The sequence below is a fragment of the Cryptosporidium ubiquitum genome (genome assembly GCF_001865345.1).
Source record: "Cryptosporidium ubiquitum isolate 39726 chromosome Unknown contig_1, whole genome shotgun sequence".
Taxonomy (NCBI): Eukaryota; Apicomplexa; class Conoidasida; order Eucoccidiorida; family Cryptosporidiidae; genus Cryptosporidium; species Cryptosporidium ubiquitum.
In genome coordinates this window covers 30,991-47,162 of record NW_021639816.1, presented here as the reverse complement: position 1 = coordinate 47,162, position 16,172 = coordinate 30,991, and the positions used below count along the sequence as shown (strand labels likewise).

General features: G+C 32.4%; 9 protein-coding genes across 9 annotated transcripts; 6 read left to right on the top strand and 3 right to left on the bottom strand.

Moving 5' to 3' along the window:
* Positions 1-13: 13 nt before the first annotated feature.
* Positions 14-1,594, bottom strand: cubi_02691 (uncharacterized protein; the record flags this gene model as incomplete). The annotated part of the gene is made up of 8 exons (XM_029019702.1): positions 14-162; positions 212-301; positions 391-613; positions 686-846; positions 910-979; positions 1,030-1,105; positions 1,171-1,389; positions 1,449-1,594. The coding sequence occupies 8 exons, from the start codon at positions 1,592-1,594 to the stop codon at positions 14-16; spliced, it is 1,134 nt and encodes a 377-aa protein (XP_028875109.1).
* A 599-nt stretch (positions 1,595-2,193) lies between these two features.
* cubi_02690 (methyltransferase-related protein) lies at positions 2,194-3,000 on the top strand (the record flags this gene model as incomplete). Its single annotated transcript, XM_029019701.1, has 2 exons — positions 2,194-2,657; positions 2,736-3,000. The coding sequence occupies 2 exons, from the start codon at positions 2,194-2,196 to the stop codon at positions 2,998-3,000; spliced, it is 729 nt and encodes a 242-aa protein (XP_028875108.1).
* A 230-nt stretch (positions 3,001-3,230) lies between these two features.
* On the top strand, positions 3,231-3,854 carry cubi_02689 (uncharacterized protein; the record flags this gene model as incomplete). The annotated part of the gene is made up of 1 exon (XM_029019700.1): positions 3,231-3,854. One exon carries the CDS (start codon positions 3,231-3,233, stop codon positions 3,852-3,854), a length of 624 nt encoding a protein of 207 aa, XP_028875107.1.
* Positions 3,855-3,877: 23 nt separating this feature from the next.
* Positions 3,878-5,668, bottom strand: cubi_02688 (family metallopeptidase; the record flags this gene model as incomplete). Its single annotated transcript, XM_029019699.1, has 1 exon — positions 3,878-5,668. One exon carries the CDS (start codon positions 5,666-5,668, stop codon positions 3,878-3,880), a length of 1,791 nt encoding a protein of 596 aa, XP_028875106.1.
* Positions 5,669-5,960: 292 nt separating this feature from the next.
* Positions 5,961-6,860, top strand: cubi_02687 (uncharacterized protein; the record flags this gene model as incomplete). Its single annotated transcript, XM_029019698.1, has 6 exons — positions 5,961-6,050; positions 6,115-6,181; positions 6,234-6,313; positions 6,371-6,416; positions 6,475-6,572; positions 6,795-6,860. The coding sequence occupies 6 exons, from the start codon at positions 5,961-5,963 to the stop codon at positions 6,858-6,860; spliced, it is 447 nt and encodes a 148-aa protein (XP_028875105.1).
* Positions 6,861-7,392: 532 nt separating this feature from the next.
* Positions 7,393-8,181, top strand: cubi_02686 (40s ribosomal protein S14; the record flags this gene model as incomplete). Its single annotated transcript, XM_029019697.1, has 2 exons — positions 7,393-7,443; positions 7,786-8,181. 2 exons carry the CDS (start codon positions 7,393-7,395, stop codon positions 8,179-8,181), a joined length of 447 nt encoding a protein of 148 aa, XP_028875104.1.
* Positions 8,182-9,132: 951 nt separating this feature from the next.
* On the top strand, positions 9,133-10,244 carry cubi_02685 (cAMP-dependent protein kinase regulatory subunit; the record flags this gene model as incomplete). The annotated part of the gene is made up of 2 exons (XM_029019696.1): positions 9,133-9,152; positions 9,227-10,244. The coding sequence occupies 2 exons, from the start codon at positions 9,133-9,135 to the stop codon at positions 10,242-10,244; spliced, it is 1,038 nt and encodes a 345-aa protein (XP_028875103.1).
* A 394-nt stretch (positions 10,245-10,638) lies between these two features.
* cubi_02684 (sortilin) lies at positions 10,639-13,665 on the bottom strand (the record flags this gene model as incomplete). The annotated part of the gene is made up of 1 exon (XM_029019695.1): positions 10,639-13,665. One exon carries the CDS (start codon positions 13,663-13,665, stop codon positions 10,639-10,641), a length of 3,027 nt encoding a protein of 1,008 aa, XP_028875102.1.
* Positions 13,666-14,322: 657 nt separating this feature from the next.
* On the top strand, positions 14,323-15,324 carry cubi_02683 (strin protein; the record flags this gene model as incomplete). Its single annotated transcript, XM_029019694.1, has 1 exon — positions 14,323-15,324. One exon carries the CDS (start codon positions 14,323-14,325, stop codon positions 15,322-15,324), a length of 1,002 nt encoding a protein of 333 aa, XP_028875101.1.
* Positions 15,325-16,172: the final 848 nt, after the last annotated feature.

Here is a 16,172-nt window from a genome sequence, read left to right as displayed (position 1 = left end):
AATTTATTTCAAGCTAAAGATCTTGAAAGAAGTCATTATGAATTGTTGATTTCTTCCTTTTTTTTTTGCTTACAGAATAAGTGCTGGAAGATGAACCTTTGGAAATTATGTCGTCTACCATACTTAAACTGTAAAAATCAAGCTTAATTCCATGGGAATGGACTAAAAAAGGTGATAAATAAAAATCAATTTGAAGATATTTGCAACCTACTAATGAAATTATTTAAATTTGAAATCGTTGTTTTTGAACATTCAATATTGATATCTTCTGATTTTTTCATAGAATTTAATGTGAGTGTACCTAATATTAAATGTATTAAGTATCAAATATTTTTAAAAAAATCAAATTATTTCTCTTCAGTTTATAATTAAAGACATTAATCAACTTACCAAGAATCTCATTTGGAAAAAATTCAACTACCTTTAATATTCCATCACTTGTTGAAATAATTGCAAATTGGTCTTGGTAAATTTGTATGTGCTCTACGCTGTTGTCTTTTTCAAACCCATCTACAAATGGGATTAACATACGATCAGTACAATCTCCGAAGTTACCCCATGAAAAGAATAACAGGTTTCCTTCATCTGTCCCACAGACAATTTTCGAATTATTCTAAAGTGATTTATTTGTTAAATTTTAATTAAAAAATATCAAGTACATTCAAAATTCTTTATATGAACTTACACGAATAGTCTTGCTACACAATATATTTTCTTCTTGAGGGTCTGATAATGAAAGAAGATGATCTTTGTTTTTTTTACTAATGATACTTTTAGTGTCATAAACTCCCAGAGTATCACCAGATATTACGATTAAAGAGTTCTTATCTTCAACATGATAAATATCTAGAATGAATTTAAAAAATAATCCAGATTTAATTTTTTTAAAATAAATTTTTATTAACTAACCATTAATACAGTCTTCATTATCTCTAAATTTTGAAAATGATTTGTTACTTTTATCTCTAATATCCCAAATCTAAATGTTTAAGTAATTGTTTATGCAAAAATAATTAAAAAAAGCCGTACCTCAACAAATCCCTCATCATCTCCAGTAACAATGATATTATTGTTAAAACAAGTAACTGCATTGACTCCAACTCCACTATAAATGCAATTTTAAGTATAAATAGTAAGATTTTTTAAAAAATAATGAATATGATTACTCACCTTTTAGGGGTTTTCCAAACGGCTTTTCCTGACTTGTCCAATAGAATAGTTTCACCAGTATTATATATTGCAATAATCTTTTCTAAATTGAGCTTAATGATATTATTTAGTGTAAATATAAACATACCATTCATAAATTCGATGTTTCTACACGACCCTTTTTTTCCAAAAACTTTTGATACTGACTTAAGTTTGTTTTCATCAAAGTCAAATTCGAACCTAAAATTGTGGGATGGGTTGCGCTAGGATATAGTTTTTTCTATATTTTGAAAACATACTTGAATATTTTACCATCAACATGAGAACTGTAAAGTAAGTTATCTTCGTCATTAAATTTACAATCCATAACCAGCTCAAAAGAATCGTTTAAGTTTGAGAGAATTTCACTCTCACAATCTTGGAGAGAAATACTAAAAGATGTCATTTTTTCATAAACATTAAGTTTTAGTATTCATAATCAAAAAAAGTCTTGGCGCCAAACCCAAAAAGTCAGTTTTTGAAAGAAAGAAGCTTTAAAAATAGATTGAATATTTGAATTTCTAAATGTTAAAATTAAAGAGGAGATACTTAGTAAAATAAAACTTGTCAGTAAAAAATAAAAAGTATTGTTCTTTCTGGAAAATAATTTTTTTTTATTTTTAGATCTCTTTCACATACCGGTAATGATTATTACCGGTATAGACGGTATCAAATAGGAATACAAAACAAAAAAAAATTTTTAATTGTAAGGAAGGCTCGGAAATTTCTCGGAGCATTTTAAAGCGTTGATTCTCTAAAAGAATACAGGAATTTAGCTGGATAGTTATTTATTTATAGACGAGGTATAAAAGAGAGCAAACCGATTTTGTATTTTAACCATGGAAGCCTGTGAAAGTGAACAAACTTTTAGGCATCCTCAAAAAAAGTATTATAGACAGCGAGCGGTGAGTTATTTAAACATTACAAAGTAATTAATATGATCAAATACCAATTACTGATTTTTTTTTTTTTTTTTAGCATTGTAATCCGTTGGCTGACAATTATATGATGCATCCATTAAGTCCAGAATATATTGACTGGGAGTTGCATTACCCAAACTATTATTCAGATCAAGAAGGATTTAAAAAGGAAATTTACTTAAATACAAAAAAGTACCCTATAAAATACAGTGAGGATAAGGTATTCAGCGAAAGAAGCGTAGCTATTTCAAAAAAATTGAAGATATTGGATATTGGATGTGGTTATGGGGGTCTACTTGCTTGGTTGAGCGAACATTATAAAGATAAACTTTCATTAGGATTGGAGATTAGAGAGAAAGTAACTAATTATGTTGGCGAAAGAATACTTTCAATGCAGCAAAACGGTACTGGAAAGAATATCAGTGTAGTTAAAACAAATGCAATGAAGTATTTACCAAATTACATTACAAGACATCAACTAGAAATGATTTTTATTTGTTTCCCAGATCCACACTTTAAAAAAAGAAACTGGAGAAGAAGAATTGTAAGGTAAGTTTGCAATGTTTTGTTATTTTGACATCTTTTTTTAACTTAAACCCTACATTTCCCTTTCTTAAACCATCTCAGCTACTCAATTGTTCCTTTATATTGGTATTTATTGCAAGAAGGGGGATTAATTTACATAGTAACTGACGTTTATGAATACTATGTATGGGCAGTAAAGGTAATGGATACATATAAGTTATTATTTGAAAGAATTCCAGATGAAGAGTTAACTTCAGACCCATGCGTAACAGCAATTAAAACAAGCACAGAAGAAGCAAAGAAGGTTGAGAGGTCAAATTCTCCTGCATACTCATGTGTATATAGAACTATACCAGTTAAGGTTTGATTTTAATTGAATTATATTTTTAACTAGTCAAAATTGATTATTGGTTTATAATTAAACTTTTTTTTTCAATTCTTTGTCCCCAGTTGTTTAATTACATGCATGCATTTAATTACATGTATATGGCGAAATTATTTTCACTCTTTTAAATAGGTAAAAAAACAAATGAGCAAAATAAAATAGAAATGAAAAAAGTTAAATACAGTCTTTTAATAGATATTTTACTATTTAAAATGATATATGGTTGGTTACTTAACTTTGATATAGTACCAAACTCAATTTCTGAGAAAAACAATATTTCATTGGAAAACTGCAGAGTAAATTATTGGACTCGGCATAATACTGAATGCATGGATGGGTGTAGTATGGTGGGGGAGCTGAGGTATGGACCAAACTATCTAAGCAGTAATACATTACAAGAGTTTCCTTATTCTGTTGGAATAAATTGCAAAATACCAAGTTTTGGGACTTTTTTTGAAAAAAAGTTCCAAAAAGAGGACTATTGGATTAAAATGGACGTTTGTACGAATATGATACAAAGCCTAATAGATGAAGTAGTAATTGAGTTAAAATATGATTCCAGAAAATTCTTTAAGAATTCGGTACCTATTAACAGTATTGATAGTAATCAAAATATAATTGACTCAACTTACATTGGAGCTTATCATATGAACAATATTGGAGAGATTTTAAGATACAAACATATATTCTACAAGTATGTCAAGTACTCTTTAATAATTGATTTACTGCTAATTTGCTTGCTTGCATTAAACTCAATAATTTATAAATATAGGTTAGTAAAAATCAATAAAATAAGAGTGGAAGATCAAATCATTGCGAAAAAGGTTGATAAATAGATCGCTTATAATACCTCAATATATTAATTGTTAATAGAAAGCTTTTCAAATTCTTGGATTAAATCTACTGTCTTTTTCTGTTTCCAAAGTTTTGCAATTTCTCTCATAATGCTTGGAGCTCTTCTGGAGGGGGTTCTGCCCTCTCTGATGCTTCTCTTAAATTCTGCAAACTTCTCCTTAACAAACTCAGAGTACGGATTGGATTTGCTCTTTTGTGTTTGAGGTAACTCTTGGGGCTTAATTTGAAATCCCTTGCTATTATTACTTAAAGTTCCTTTTCCAATGAAGATTACTGTCCCATTACAGACTGAGCATACAATCTTAGTTTCATCATTTATCTTGGTTTGCCTTCCAAACATTTGAAAACATCTCAAACATTGATATCTATATTTGTATATGATTTCATAATTGTGGTAAATCTCAACCTTCAACTCTGGAAATACTTTTGTGGCTACTTTTCCCCATTTCATAAATATCTGCCCATGAGGAGGCTTAATACAAGAGTCCAATAAAAATTGAGCTACATGGCAACATTCATGAAGCAATGTTTTCTTTAGTCTGAATTCACAATCTAAAACATATTTTGAAAGCTTGATTATCACTCTTTTAGAGCCATCCACATTAGTAATAAATAGTGTTTGAGCTGCAGTTCTTTGTAATCTTCCTGTCCATTTAATTGGGATCTCTTCTGGAAGCCTATTTTGAAATACTTGTTTGTTAAAATTTTGGTACCAGAATTTTGCAAGGGATGACCTTTGTCTCACAAATGCTCCAAATTTGTCTGAAACATTTTTCAAAGATATTTCTTTGGTTATATTTGCCACTTGATTGATATTCAAATTCCTTAGACTATTGTTTTCCTTTTCACTTTCAGAGTCAAACTGTTTTTCTTGCTCTTCATCGCTAAATAAGCCAAATCTTTCTAGGGGTTCTTCTTTCTCATCTTTTTTTAGAATCTCTTGGTGTTTTCCTGTTTCATCTTCTTGTTCGGTTCCGTAGTCGGGATGAACAATTAGCTCGTTTCTTTCTATCTCTTCATCTTCGAAGTCAAAGTGCGAAATAGCTGTTTGCCATTCCAATTCTTTCAAAGTGTCTGAAGAATCGTCTTTCTCATTAACTTCCAAGTCAGAATCAAGTGATCTCCAGGAAGTTTGTTTGTCTGGAGTATAATTCGGAATTTTTGACCCAGAAATTAGTTCTGGGCCAAAGCAAAAAGATGACCTTCTCCTTGTAATATCAAGATTGAATTCATCTTCCGAATCAGATTCTATTATTAGGATTTTTCTTGAATTATTTTTTCTTCTAACTGAAGACTGATACTTAATTGAAGGTCTTGAAGTTATTAGGGCACAGTCCTCCTCTTCACTACTAAATATACAGTTTCTTCTTCTATTTCCAATAGTAGAGTAGTTAGAAGATAGATGACTATTTGGCTCAAATTCACTTTCATAATGAATACAAGGTTGGGTTGGTGATTCATGGAGATTTTCCAGAATCTCTGGCATAAAACTTTCCGGATTATTATTCAAGTAGATTAAGTCTGCATCTTCTGTATAGCTATCTTCACTTGAGTCTATGTGATATACTTTTCTCCTAACAGAAGTTGCCAAACTTATTGAAGGCCTTGAAGAAGGTTCATTTAAATTTGAGTGATCACTGTAAAAATATTCTTCTTTTAACTTTGTACTTGGATTTCTTGGTGGAGTATTTAGGTTGCTATTTTCGTCATCTATATCACTGTCTGAGGAGACCAAGTAATTTTTAACACAGTTTTTTCTTCTCACAGAACTTCCCAAAAATATAGATTGACGCATTTCATAGTGATTCTTTCCTACTGATTTCCAATATTTTTTAGTTTTTGTAGATTTATGTGGGTTTAATATATACTATTAATTTACTTGGCTTTTAAAAGTTTTATTAAAAAAAAAATATATTATTAGGATTTACACACAGTTTATTAAATACCGGCATATATTTTTTTTTTGCCTATACCGGTATAGTAATTGGAACAGCAACAATACTTAATATTTACATCAGAAAATTTGAGATTATATATACCATATAGAAGAAATAAAACATTAGTCAAAATTAAATCAGAACTTGATCATGAAAGTCATTAGCAGGGTCTCTGCATACTTGCTCTTAATTAGTACTTTTTTAGTTATATTTTCCAACTCGGAAAGAACCATAGATGAGGTAAGCAAATAATGTGAGAATGCATTAATTTTTCAACGTCTAATGATCGGTTAACTTTTCTAAGTATAATGTGAAAAACAGTATTGTAATTTTTCCAGGAAAACCATATTATGGTGTTAAAATGAATACAAGTAAGTAATCTTGTTTAATTAATATAGTTTTTTCACTGTTCTAATATATAAGAGTATCCGCTAATTATAAGAGTGAATAAAAAGCATCTTGTTGACGGAAGATATCAATTTGAGTGTTTCTCTGCCGGGCCAGTAAGTTTTGAAGTAATGTAATTTATTTGTTGTTGGATAAGAGAACTAATTTTATAGGATCCACAGGGAGAGTTTAAAATAATTCCATTGGTTACCGAAGAAAGTGAGTTTACATTGTAAAATTAAAAGTTTTTGTTACTCTTAGACTTTATTAATTTCAGGGTTGAATGTGTCGCAAGGCTTTCTAACTACTATCTTTAATAAGTTATTTCCAAAATCTCTAGTTTTCACTAACAATGAACTGTTCAATACCCAGAAAGTAAGTTCCCCTATTGAAAAATTAAGCAAAAATTAACGATCAAAGCAAAAATTCCTAAGCTACAACCAAGAAAGTGAACAATTTATCATTTTTAAAGTTGTTGCAAACTTGAAAAACGTAACATATGACAGGCAAATACAATCTAAGGACATCCTCCTTAATATAGGTAGGTTAAAAAACCAAAATCAAGTGATATTTCGATAACTAATTCAATATCTTTAGAACTCGAGCTCTTCAAATTTGGATTTCCCAAATTATTTTTCCAAATATTGGGATCCATATTCCTAAGTATTGTTTTGACCTTTATAACGTATTTGGCATGTGTAAAATTCAATTTAGTAGACAGACTTTCAAAATTTATATTTAATGAAAAAACATACAAAAACGAGTAATTAGGTTTCGGCACCTTTCCTAATAGCAACTTTTAATAAATCTTTTTTTTCTTGCCTTGAATTTATAATCATTATTCTGCCTTACCAATATTACCGCCTAAACTTCAGAAAATTTTACTGTAAAGCAAGTGTTCCGTCTCCAAAAAACAAAATTTAATGTCAAATGAAGAAAAGATGGGCGGTATAAAGAAACAATATTTGACATAAAAATTAAGGTAGTAAGGCGGATAGAAATTATTATATTCGGTTTGTCTAATAGATTATTAATATTAACATAACTCAACTTGGCGCCTATTCAAATAAGTCTGTCTCCGAAAAAAAAGTAAAAATAAAAGGAAACACTGATTATTCGTTACCAGTTGTAATTAAGCAAGTTACAACATTCATTTTCCTCACAATAATTCAGATTTGAGATAATCAACTGTAAAATGGCACCAAAGAAGAAGGAAACTCAAGTTGCTGATGTACCTTTCCAGCAGGTAAGTTGTAATATTATAGTGGAGTTATGCAATAAATGTTGTGGCCATGGATTAAGTCCGAATCTCTTTTAATTCTGACTGCATTTCCTTGGTTCGATGACCTGATAATTATCTACGATCCCCCGAACTTTTCTGTCATTTTGTTAATGAGAGATCTTTCTATAATGACAGTATGTATAATAAATAATTGATCACCCTAATCATTGGCTAACTGAGGTCTAGCACGTTGTATAAAGTGATTGGGGAATATTTAATTGGATAATTTAACTGGGTCATTCTAGATGAAACTCCATTATATTAGTGAAATTATTTGAACATGAATAACATTTTTTCTTCTTATAGGTTCGTGAGGGTCAAACAAACTTCGCTGTGGCTCATATATTTGCCTCTTTCAATGATACATTCATCCACGTAACTGACTTATCGGGAAGAGAAACTATTGTAAGAGTTACTGGTGGAATGAAGGTTAAAGCAGATCGTGACGAGAACTCCCCATATGCTGCTATGATGGCTGCCGTAGATGTTGCCCAGAAGTGCAAGGAATTCGGAATTCACGCTCTCCACATTAAGCTCAGAGCCGTTGGTGGAGTCAAGTCAAAGACTATGGGACCAGGTGCTCAATCAGCTCTCAGAGCTTTGGCCCGTGCTGGAATGAAGATTGGCCGTATCGAAGATGTTACTCCAATCCCAACCGACAGCACCAGAAGAAAGGGTGGTCGTCGTGGTCGTCGTTTGTAAATCATTACTCACGACGATTATTTCTATATGGTTTTTCTATTCTGCATTGGCGTTTATGAACAATTTACTTCCTAAAGAGAATGCTAATGCACATAAGTGCAAAAAACTACCATGTGGATAATAACGTACTATAAGGTAATGGTTTAATTGTACACGACTACAGATGCTACCTACGAAGTTTTAAATTCTGTATAAATGAGGGATATTTAATCCGGATCTTAGACACAAAAACATAGGTTTTCGGCTAGTTTAGCTGAGCAATTCATACCTCAGGATTTGAAAGCAATTACGGAAAAAATCTGTATTCAAGGACCTCTAGACATTATATATGTTGTTTCAATACAGACATTTCCGTTGGCTAGAATCTTGAGGTTGTCATTGTACCAGTCATTTAATAGATAATAACTCGATTTTGTTCTCTCCTTTTCCATTTTTTTTTGCTTTTTCTTCTCCCTGTATTTCTTAGATCAACGCCGGTATATAGATATTGCTATGCATGCCGTATTAACATGCAGATCTGGTATTTACGGCATGTCCAGAAATTTGAATTTTGAAACCAGACCTGAATAATTCTGACGAAACAAGGAGGCCTTTAATAATTGATCAAGGTTTCTTTTTCATTTGTCTCACAATTTTTGGATTTACATATAATTTTTTCGTTAAAAAAGACACGTCATCATACGCATAATGCCTAAAAGTTGTACGCAAATTGTAAATATACGGAATGTAAAATGTACAAGTTTGGGATTCACAAAAAGAAAATAATTATTAAGTAATATAAGAGGGTAAGGAGAAACGGTAGTAATCAGGGCAAGACTCTGCTGAGAGCATTATAGTAGGAAGGACAATAACATATTTAGAATTAAAAAAAAAAAAATATATATATATATATATATATTATATAAATACAAATATAATATAATATACTTATTATATAAGTAAAAAACGAAAATGGGGTTTATTTGCCCATGGTAAGTTTTAATATTCACGTATCATTAATTTAAATCCAATTAATTTTTTTAAACAAATTTTGCAGTGGTTCTAGTGTGGATGCAGTACATCCGGAGAGAATATCTAAGAAAGATGATATAAAGAAGAAGAATAACGGAATATCTTCTGGATCAGAGAGTGAATCAGATAGTGATGATGTAAGAGACAGCATTGAGATACCAAAGAATTTCTTAACTAGAGGGCCCAGAACAAGTGTGAGCGCTGAAGCTTACGGTGCATGGAACAAAATGAAAGATTTTACTCCTCCAAACTATCCAAAAACAAAGGAGCAGGAGAGACGCATCCGTGAAAAGCTATTGGAAAGTTTTATGTTCACAAGTTTGGATGAGGAAGAACTAAACACAGTAATTTTGGCATGTGTGGAAACTCCAGTAAAGAAGGGTACGGAAATTATAACTCAGGGTGATAATGGAGACAAACTATATATAATAGATCAAGGAACCGTGGAGTGTTACAAGAAGACTAGTACAGAACCAAGAAAACATCTTTGCGATCTAAATCCAGGTGATGCTTTTGGAGAACTTGCTTTGTTGTATAACTGCCCAAGAGCAGCAAGTGTTGTTGCAAAATCTGATTGTTTGTTATGGGCTTTAGATAGAGAAACTTTTAATCACATAGTAAAAAATTCAGCATCTAAGAGAATTAACACCTACGAAACCTTCCTTAAAGAAGTAGAGATACTAAAGACGATGGATGTTTATGAGTTAAATAAACTAATTATGGTTTTAAAAAATTTGGTTTTTGAGGATGGACAAGAAATTATTAAACAAGGAGAACAAGGTGACACGTTTTATCTAATCATTACAGGCAATGCAGTAGCTCTTAAGGACAATGTTGAGGTAATGAAATATAAGAGAGGTGACTATTTTGGAGAGTTGGCTCTCTTGAGAAATACTCCAAGAGCTGCCACAGTCAAGGCACAAGGAAGGTGCAAAGTTGCTTATCTAGAAAGAAAGGCATTCAAGAGACTTTTAGGCCCTATTGAAGACATTTTAAAGAGAAATACAGATAAGTACAAGACAGTAATTAAAAAAATCACCACAAAGGTATGAAAATTTCTAACTCTTCTCTTACTGTTCGGATAATATTAGGACTTAAAGAATTTAATATTAGATACTACTAGACTTTTTTGTTAACAAATCAGTTAGCAATAAATGAGTAAATATTAGTGAATTTTTAGTTCTATTACTTATCATTAAATGAATAACTAATATATCAATGTCAATGTTAAATAATTAAATTAAAATAATATATAAATCTGCTTGTGTTCGAATGAGGTGAAAAAAGCATAAAATAAATTACCGGAGTACCAGGATTAAATGCAGCCAAAATGGCGGTAAATCATTAAAGCATTAGCTTTAATAATATAATAATGATCTTTCCAGCATAATATAGTGTTATTAGAACTCGATTTAACGAAGAATAGCCTTTAGACTGACTAATAAACTATAAAAGTTCAATCCCATTAGAGTCTTCTTGAGTGAAGTTGTTCCCAATATTTGATTTGCTATTGCTTGTTGGGGGAGGAGTGATCTTCGGGAAAGATGTATTTGACATTGAAGATAAGTTGACCTCCAATTCTGTTGGATTGAAGCTGTCAAAATTTATTGGAGCATTAGATGATATAATATCATTTTTGGGATCCAAGTTGCTCAACCCGTTATTTTGATTAAAAATTGCATGTGAATCTAAATCTTCTTCAAAAACATCAAGATCATCAAAGATTGGATCCATAGCTGAATTATTCTGGATTGCAGATGTATAATTGTTGCTAATTGATCTCTGTCTTTGTGAGAGGTTAGACCCAGAACCAACTCTGCTGTTATAATTATTATTATTATTATTAATGTTATGATTAATATTTCCAGATATTTTGGTCATATTATCAAGAGCATGATCATCCTCATCCTCATCATCTTCCATAAACATATTTGAGTTAAAATTATTTAAAGTTGTATAGTTGTTTTTCATCATCCCAGGAGAGGATCCTGGTACGTTTGATGATCCAAAGACTACTTTGGAGGAGTCTCCGTTAATATATGAGGAAATTGCACTCAAAATTCCCTGTAGAGAAGAGCTCCTTCTTTTTGCTACTCCTAATACTTTATACTGAACATTCTTATAGGCATCGTATCCCAATTCACCAAATCGGGTCCAGTCACCAAACATTCCTTGTTTAAGCATGAAAATGATAATGAACAATGCAATGACTAGAACAATTCTAGCATGAGAACTTGTTGGTGCATGGCCAGGGCATGGAATTGCTACAGGTGGAGGTACCCAACCGCCAGAGCAAGCATCACCAGGTAGTTTCCTGTAGGCAGTTACATAGAATATACCCGATGATGTGCATTGGCCAGTTTTGACATCGTCAAAGACAATATCAAGACTTTCAGGCCTACATTCAAAACTTCCAATTTGTCTGGAAAACCCAAATTCACATGTAAAATCCTCTTCAGTACAAGTACAAATCTTTTTTTCAATAGGTCTTCTAAAGTCTTGGCCATTATAACACTCTGCTGTTTGTTTCTTTCTTGTGTAAAGAAGTTGTTTGCCCAACATACACTTTTCTGAATTTTTGCCGTCATGTGGACTCCAAGTTTCATAGTCAGAATCAGGTCTATCCGGGGTGGCAGCTCCCACGCACTGTACCTGTCCAAGAGTGTTAAAGTCTAAGTGGTATAGGATTCCAGATTTCCCTCTGGATCCATATAGTAAGAATTCCATAGAAGAACTATTTGGTTCAATTAAGATGTTATCAACTTGCAAAGGTTTGCTACCTAGCTCAAAATCATACCAGGACATGCCTTCATTCCAGCTGAAAATGACCTGGTTCGTATGCTTAAGATCATTTGCCATCACAATAAGACCTCCAAAATCTCCGAGCTCATAAATGAAAGCTCCCTTGTGTACTTCCTGCCAGGTAAGTCCTCCATCTCTGGACATGTAGGTATTAACATCATCATGATCAAATGACAAATAGCTGCCTACATTACCAGTTCCGAGAATTATGCCAACTGCATTTTCAACAGAATAGAAAGGAGCCAAACTTTGGTAATTACTAACTCCATGAAGATGTAAGTAGCACCCATCACTTTCGTCGCAATCTATCCTATTACCTCTACTATCAACTGTTGGGGCCTTTAAATAGTTCCATTCACCACCTTTGTCAAAAGTTATTACGGTCCTGATAGGTTGCTCTATTTTCCCCATTTTAGTTTTGTGTTCTGTTTTTGAAGTTTCTACATCCTCATCTTCTGTTTCTGACTCTGTAAATTCGTGTAAAGTAGCAGAAATGTGCCCAAAGTCATTATCAAGTTCATCATTCTTAACATTAGCGATATATACTCCTTCCAAAGACATAACTTTATCAAATTCACATTCTCCAGTTAAAGTTCGAACGTTATTCATAAGAGAGAGAGCAAATCTTGTACCAGAATAGTTGCTAATATAAATATTACCAGTACCCTTTAAAGAGTCTTCTCCGTGATTAACATGAAGCATAACGGTTTTTTCTGAAGTATCCAAAATTGTATAACTCTTTTCAGTCAATGTATGTGGTAACTGAACCTGAGTGAAAGAATTTGCATCATTGGTAGATACAAGTAGAGATACTGTTTGTCTTTCATAATCAAGTATTTTTGCAACAAAGATATAGCCATTCGAAGCTAAAAACTTATTTCCTCCTCTAACTGGAGTCTCAATATGACTTCCAAAGTCATCAGTAAAAGAAAAGTCTATGGTCTTCATCCAACCACCAAATCTGGGTTGATCTCCCTGTTTTTTTCTGTGGTGTGTGAAAAAAATTCTATTTTGGTTTGCCTTATTATTACCATCCCAATGGAATTGAACCACATAGTCAACAACTTTCTGGTACGTAGCCCCCAAATCCTTCGTAAAAAATAGCTGATGTATGCACTTATTTCCAGCTGAATTACTTTTCTTTAAGGTTTGAAGAAAAGACTTGTTACATCCTTCAGTCCAAGAAGAAAATAAGGCGAGCTTGGGCTTGTTTGGATGAAATATCCATGTGTGTATAGTACCCGAATGAGATATTCTTCTGAAAGTCTCACCTGCATTCGAGGATATAAAGTGGCTGTGCTTTGAACCAACTATTAAAATAATATTCTTATCGACAGGACTGATTGTAATTGACTTGATAGAAAAACCATTTAGGTGAGAGTAACTCGAAGAAGACGAATTCGATCCCATTCTTGCCAACACATCTGTGATATCTCTCCAGTTCTTACCTCTATTAGTTGATCTGTAGACATGACCTTTTTGTGTCTTTGCAATAACTACATTATGGTCTGTGCCAGCCCACTCCAAACTCTCAATAGGGCTCTCAAACACTATCTCGCTCACACTAACTTTCTTCTCTGCACTTACAAGTCCATATTTAGTTCTAAAACCTAAAAATGCAAGTAATTCAGCTACTACCAGCACTTTAAATGCTGTTATTACTAATTTCATAGTAATCCTTCTCCTTATCTCTATATTTTAGTAGGTCAATCAATGAATAAGTTCCTTTTCTTCAGTTTACTATATAACTTCCTTTACATACTCCTCTCACCTCACCAAGTCTCAAATTAAATTAAAATAACAGTTTGTTAGAGATATACCCATTGTTACCGCCAATTCTCCAGTATATTACTTTCATTTTTTCACAAAAAATGTTTTAATATTTATTTTGCTTTTTTCTGATAAGTTGTTGATAATTTATTATTTTTGGAAACTAAACTGCTAAATATATATTACTGTTACAAAATTCAATTTTAAATTTATTGTTAGATTTTCTGTGCTCTCCCAGAACGTATGCTTCACTCACATTGTAACTATTAGTTTTTGTATAAATTCTACTCAAACGTTTTTAGAATGTGAAAAATAGAGAGACAATAATATTCCCCACAAGCTAGTGTTTCTTTCTGCTTTCCACTTCCCCTCTTGCAATTAACACCCCTTCTGCGAGCGGAGATGCAACTGGTAGCTGTAGCACAATGTGTATTCTGGGAAAGAGCGCGCGCGCGGGCCTAAAATCTAGGTGTAAATTAATTATTGGGAGTAAGATAAAACTCAATTAATTTCTAACTGAAATAAGAGGTTGAATGCGGTGGAATTTTTGAAATTGAAATGTTTGAATGGACTAACATTTTTTCCTCCTTTTCAAGGCCCTCTGATCAGACTCCTGACGCTGATAGAAATGATGTGAGCAAGGATTTCATTGAAATTCCAGAACAATTTATGTGCCCAATTTGTCTTGGAGCATTCGTAGATCCTTGTACACTTTCATGTTCCCACTCCTTTTGTATTTCGTGTGTCAAGGGTTCTCATGAATGCCCGATTTGTCGGTCTCCATTAAGGGAGGAACTTTGGTTGTCAAAAAGTGACCAACTCATGGATCAAAGCATTCTAAGGTCAATGAATGAGACTCAAATTAGATGTCATTGTGGAGCCGAAATATCAATATCTGAGGCAAATAGTCACGCTTCTAAATGTTCTTACTGCAGAGAAGACGATGTTCCAACTACAGAAAACAAGCTGATTGCCTCACTAAACAAGCAAGGCTTTTCTAATAATCACCAACAAGACCAAAGCGGTACTAACACTTCTAATACTCGTTCTACTTCCAACTCTAGTGGCCCTACTTTTGTGTGTCCTCTATGTCTCATGAACTCCAAAATACCCAATAGCTCCTGCTTAAAATATAATGTAGAGTCCTTAATCAGCCACTGCGAAACTATGCACAAAGACGAATATTCGGAATCTCAGCAAGCAAATGATCATATGACCACTATGTGCCCTATTTGTGTTCATATTGGAGATGAAAATGCAGAGGTTGAATGCAAAAACTTTCTACAACATCTTAAATCAAAGCACTTACTCATCTCCACCTTTTTGGCCGCTGCCAGAGCATCTTTAAGTGCAGGAAGCCCTGAAACCAGGTTCCAACTTCTAGAAGATATCCTCTTCCAGTACGCACTTAGTAGATCCAGGTATGAAAGCTGTATCCATCCGGGAAGCAATAATTCCCAATCTTTTGGAAGCTCTGTAATTGAAATTATTGGTTTAGATGATGAGCAGGATAATTCTGAAATTTTTCAAGATGACAATGATATTCAGGAGATTTCCTAGGAAGAAATTTCTACCAACTATATTACTCCGTCTTGTATTTATAAACAAAGATGAGCTTGGGAAAATTTGTTTTCCATTCCCTAAGTAAATGGCTTAATATCTGATATTTTCTTCTTCTTTACATAGCTTCTTTTCCGTATGGCTTTTTTATAACTTTATTTGAAATAAACTTCTTTATCTATTATCTTAATTCTTATTCTATGTTCATGTATTTCCTTCTCATTCAAAGTTAGAAAATCCCCTCTTTACTTACAAACAACTGGAAATTGATACCTAATGTAAATTCTAAAGATTGTGTTACACGCACCATTTAAAAATATAACATAGAGTTTCACATTAAATTCACTGCTAGAAAGACAAGCTGCTCATTTCTGTAGTAATTTTTCATTTTTAAAGTTAAAGATCTAATTCCAGGCTACACAACATTTTTTTTCACCTAGCTAAAAAAGAAGATCGAATTTCAATCACAAGAACGAGCAAAATCGAATAAAAAACATATACTATTTTCAAGAGATGCTGTTTCATTACTTCTTAATTACTCTTTTATACTGAAATTTAGAATTCTTTTTACATAAATAATAGACATTGACGTATCTGCAAGGGTAACGCACTTAACGTACAAAAAATAATGGGAAAAAATAAATAAAATCATAAGAATAATAGAACACAAAATAGAGAATTAAATTTAAGAGTCACTTCTGCATAATCTAAGATCAATTCTCTATTTAGGTCATATTAACTTCATGTGGGCCTCTGCCCATTATTAGATTGTGATAACCTGAAAATAGAGCAAGAAACTGTAGAATACAGATTAATGCGTAATAACACTTGGATTAGATTTTATACTT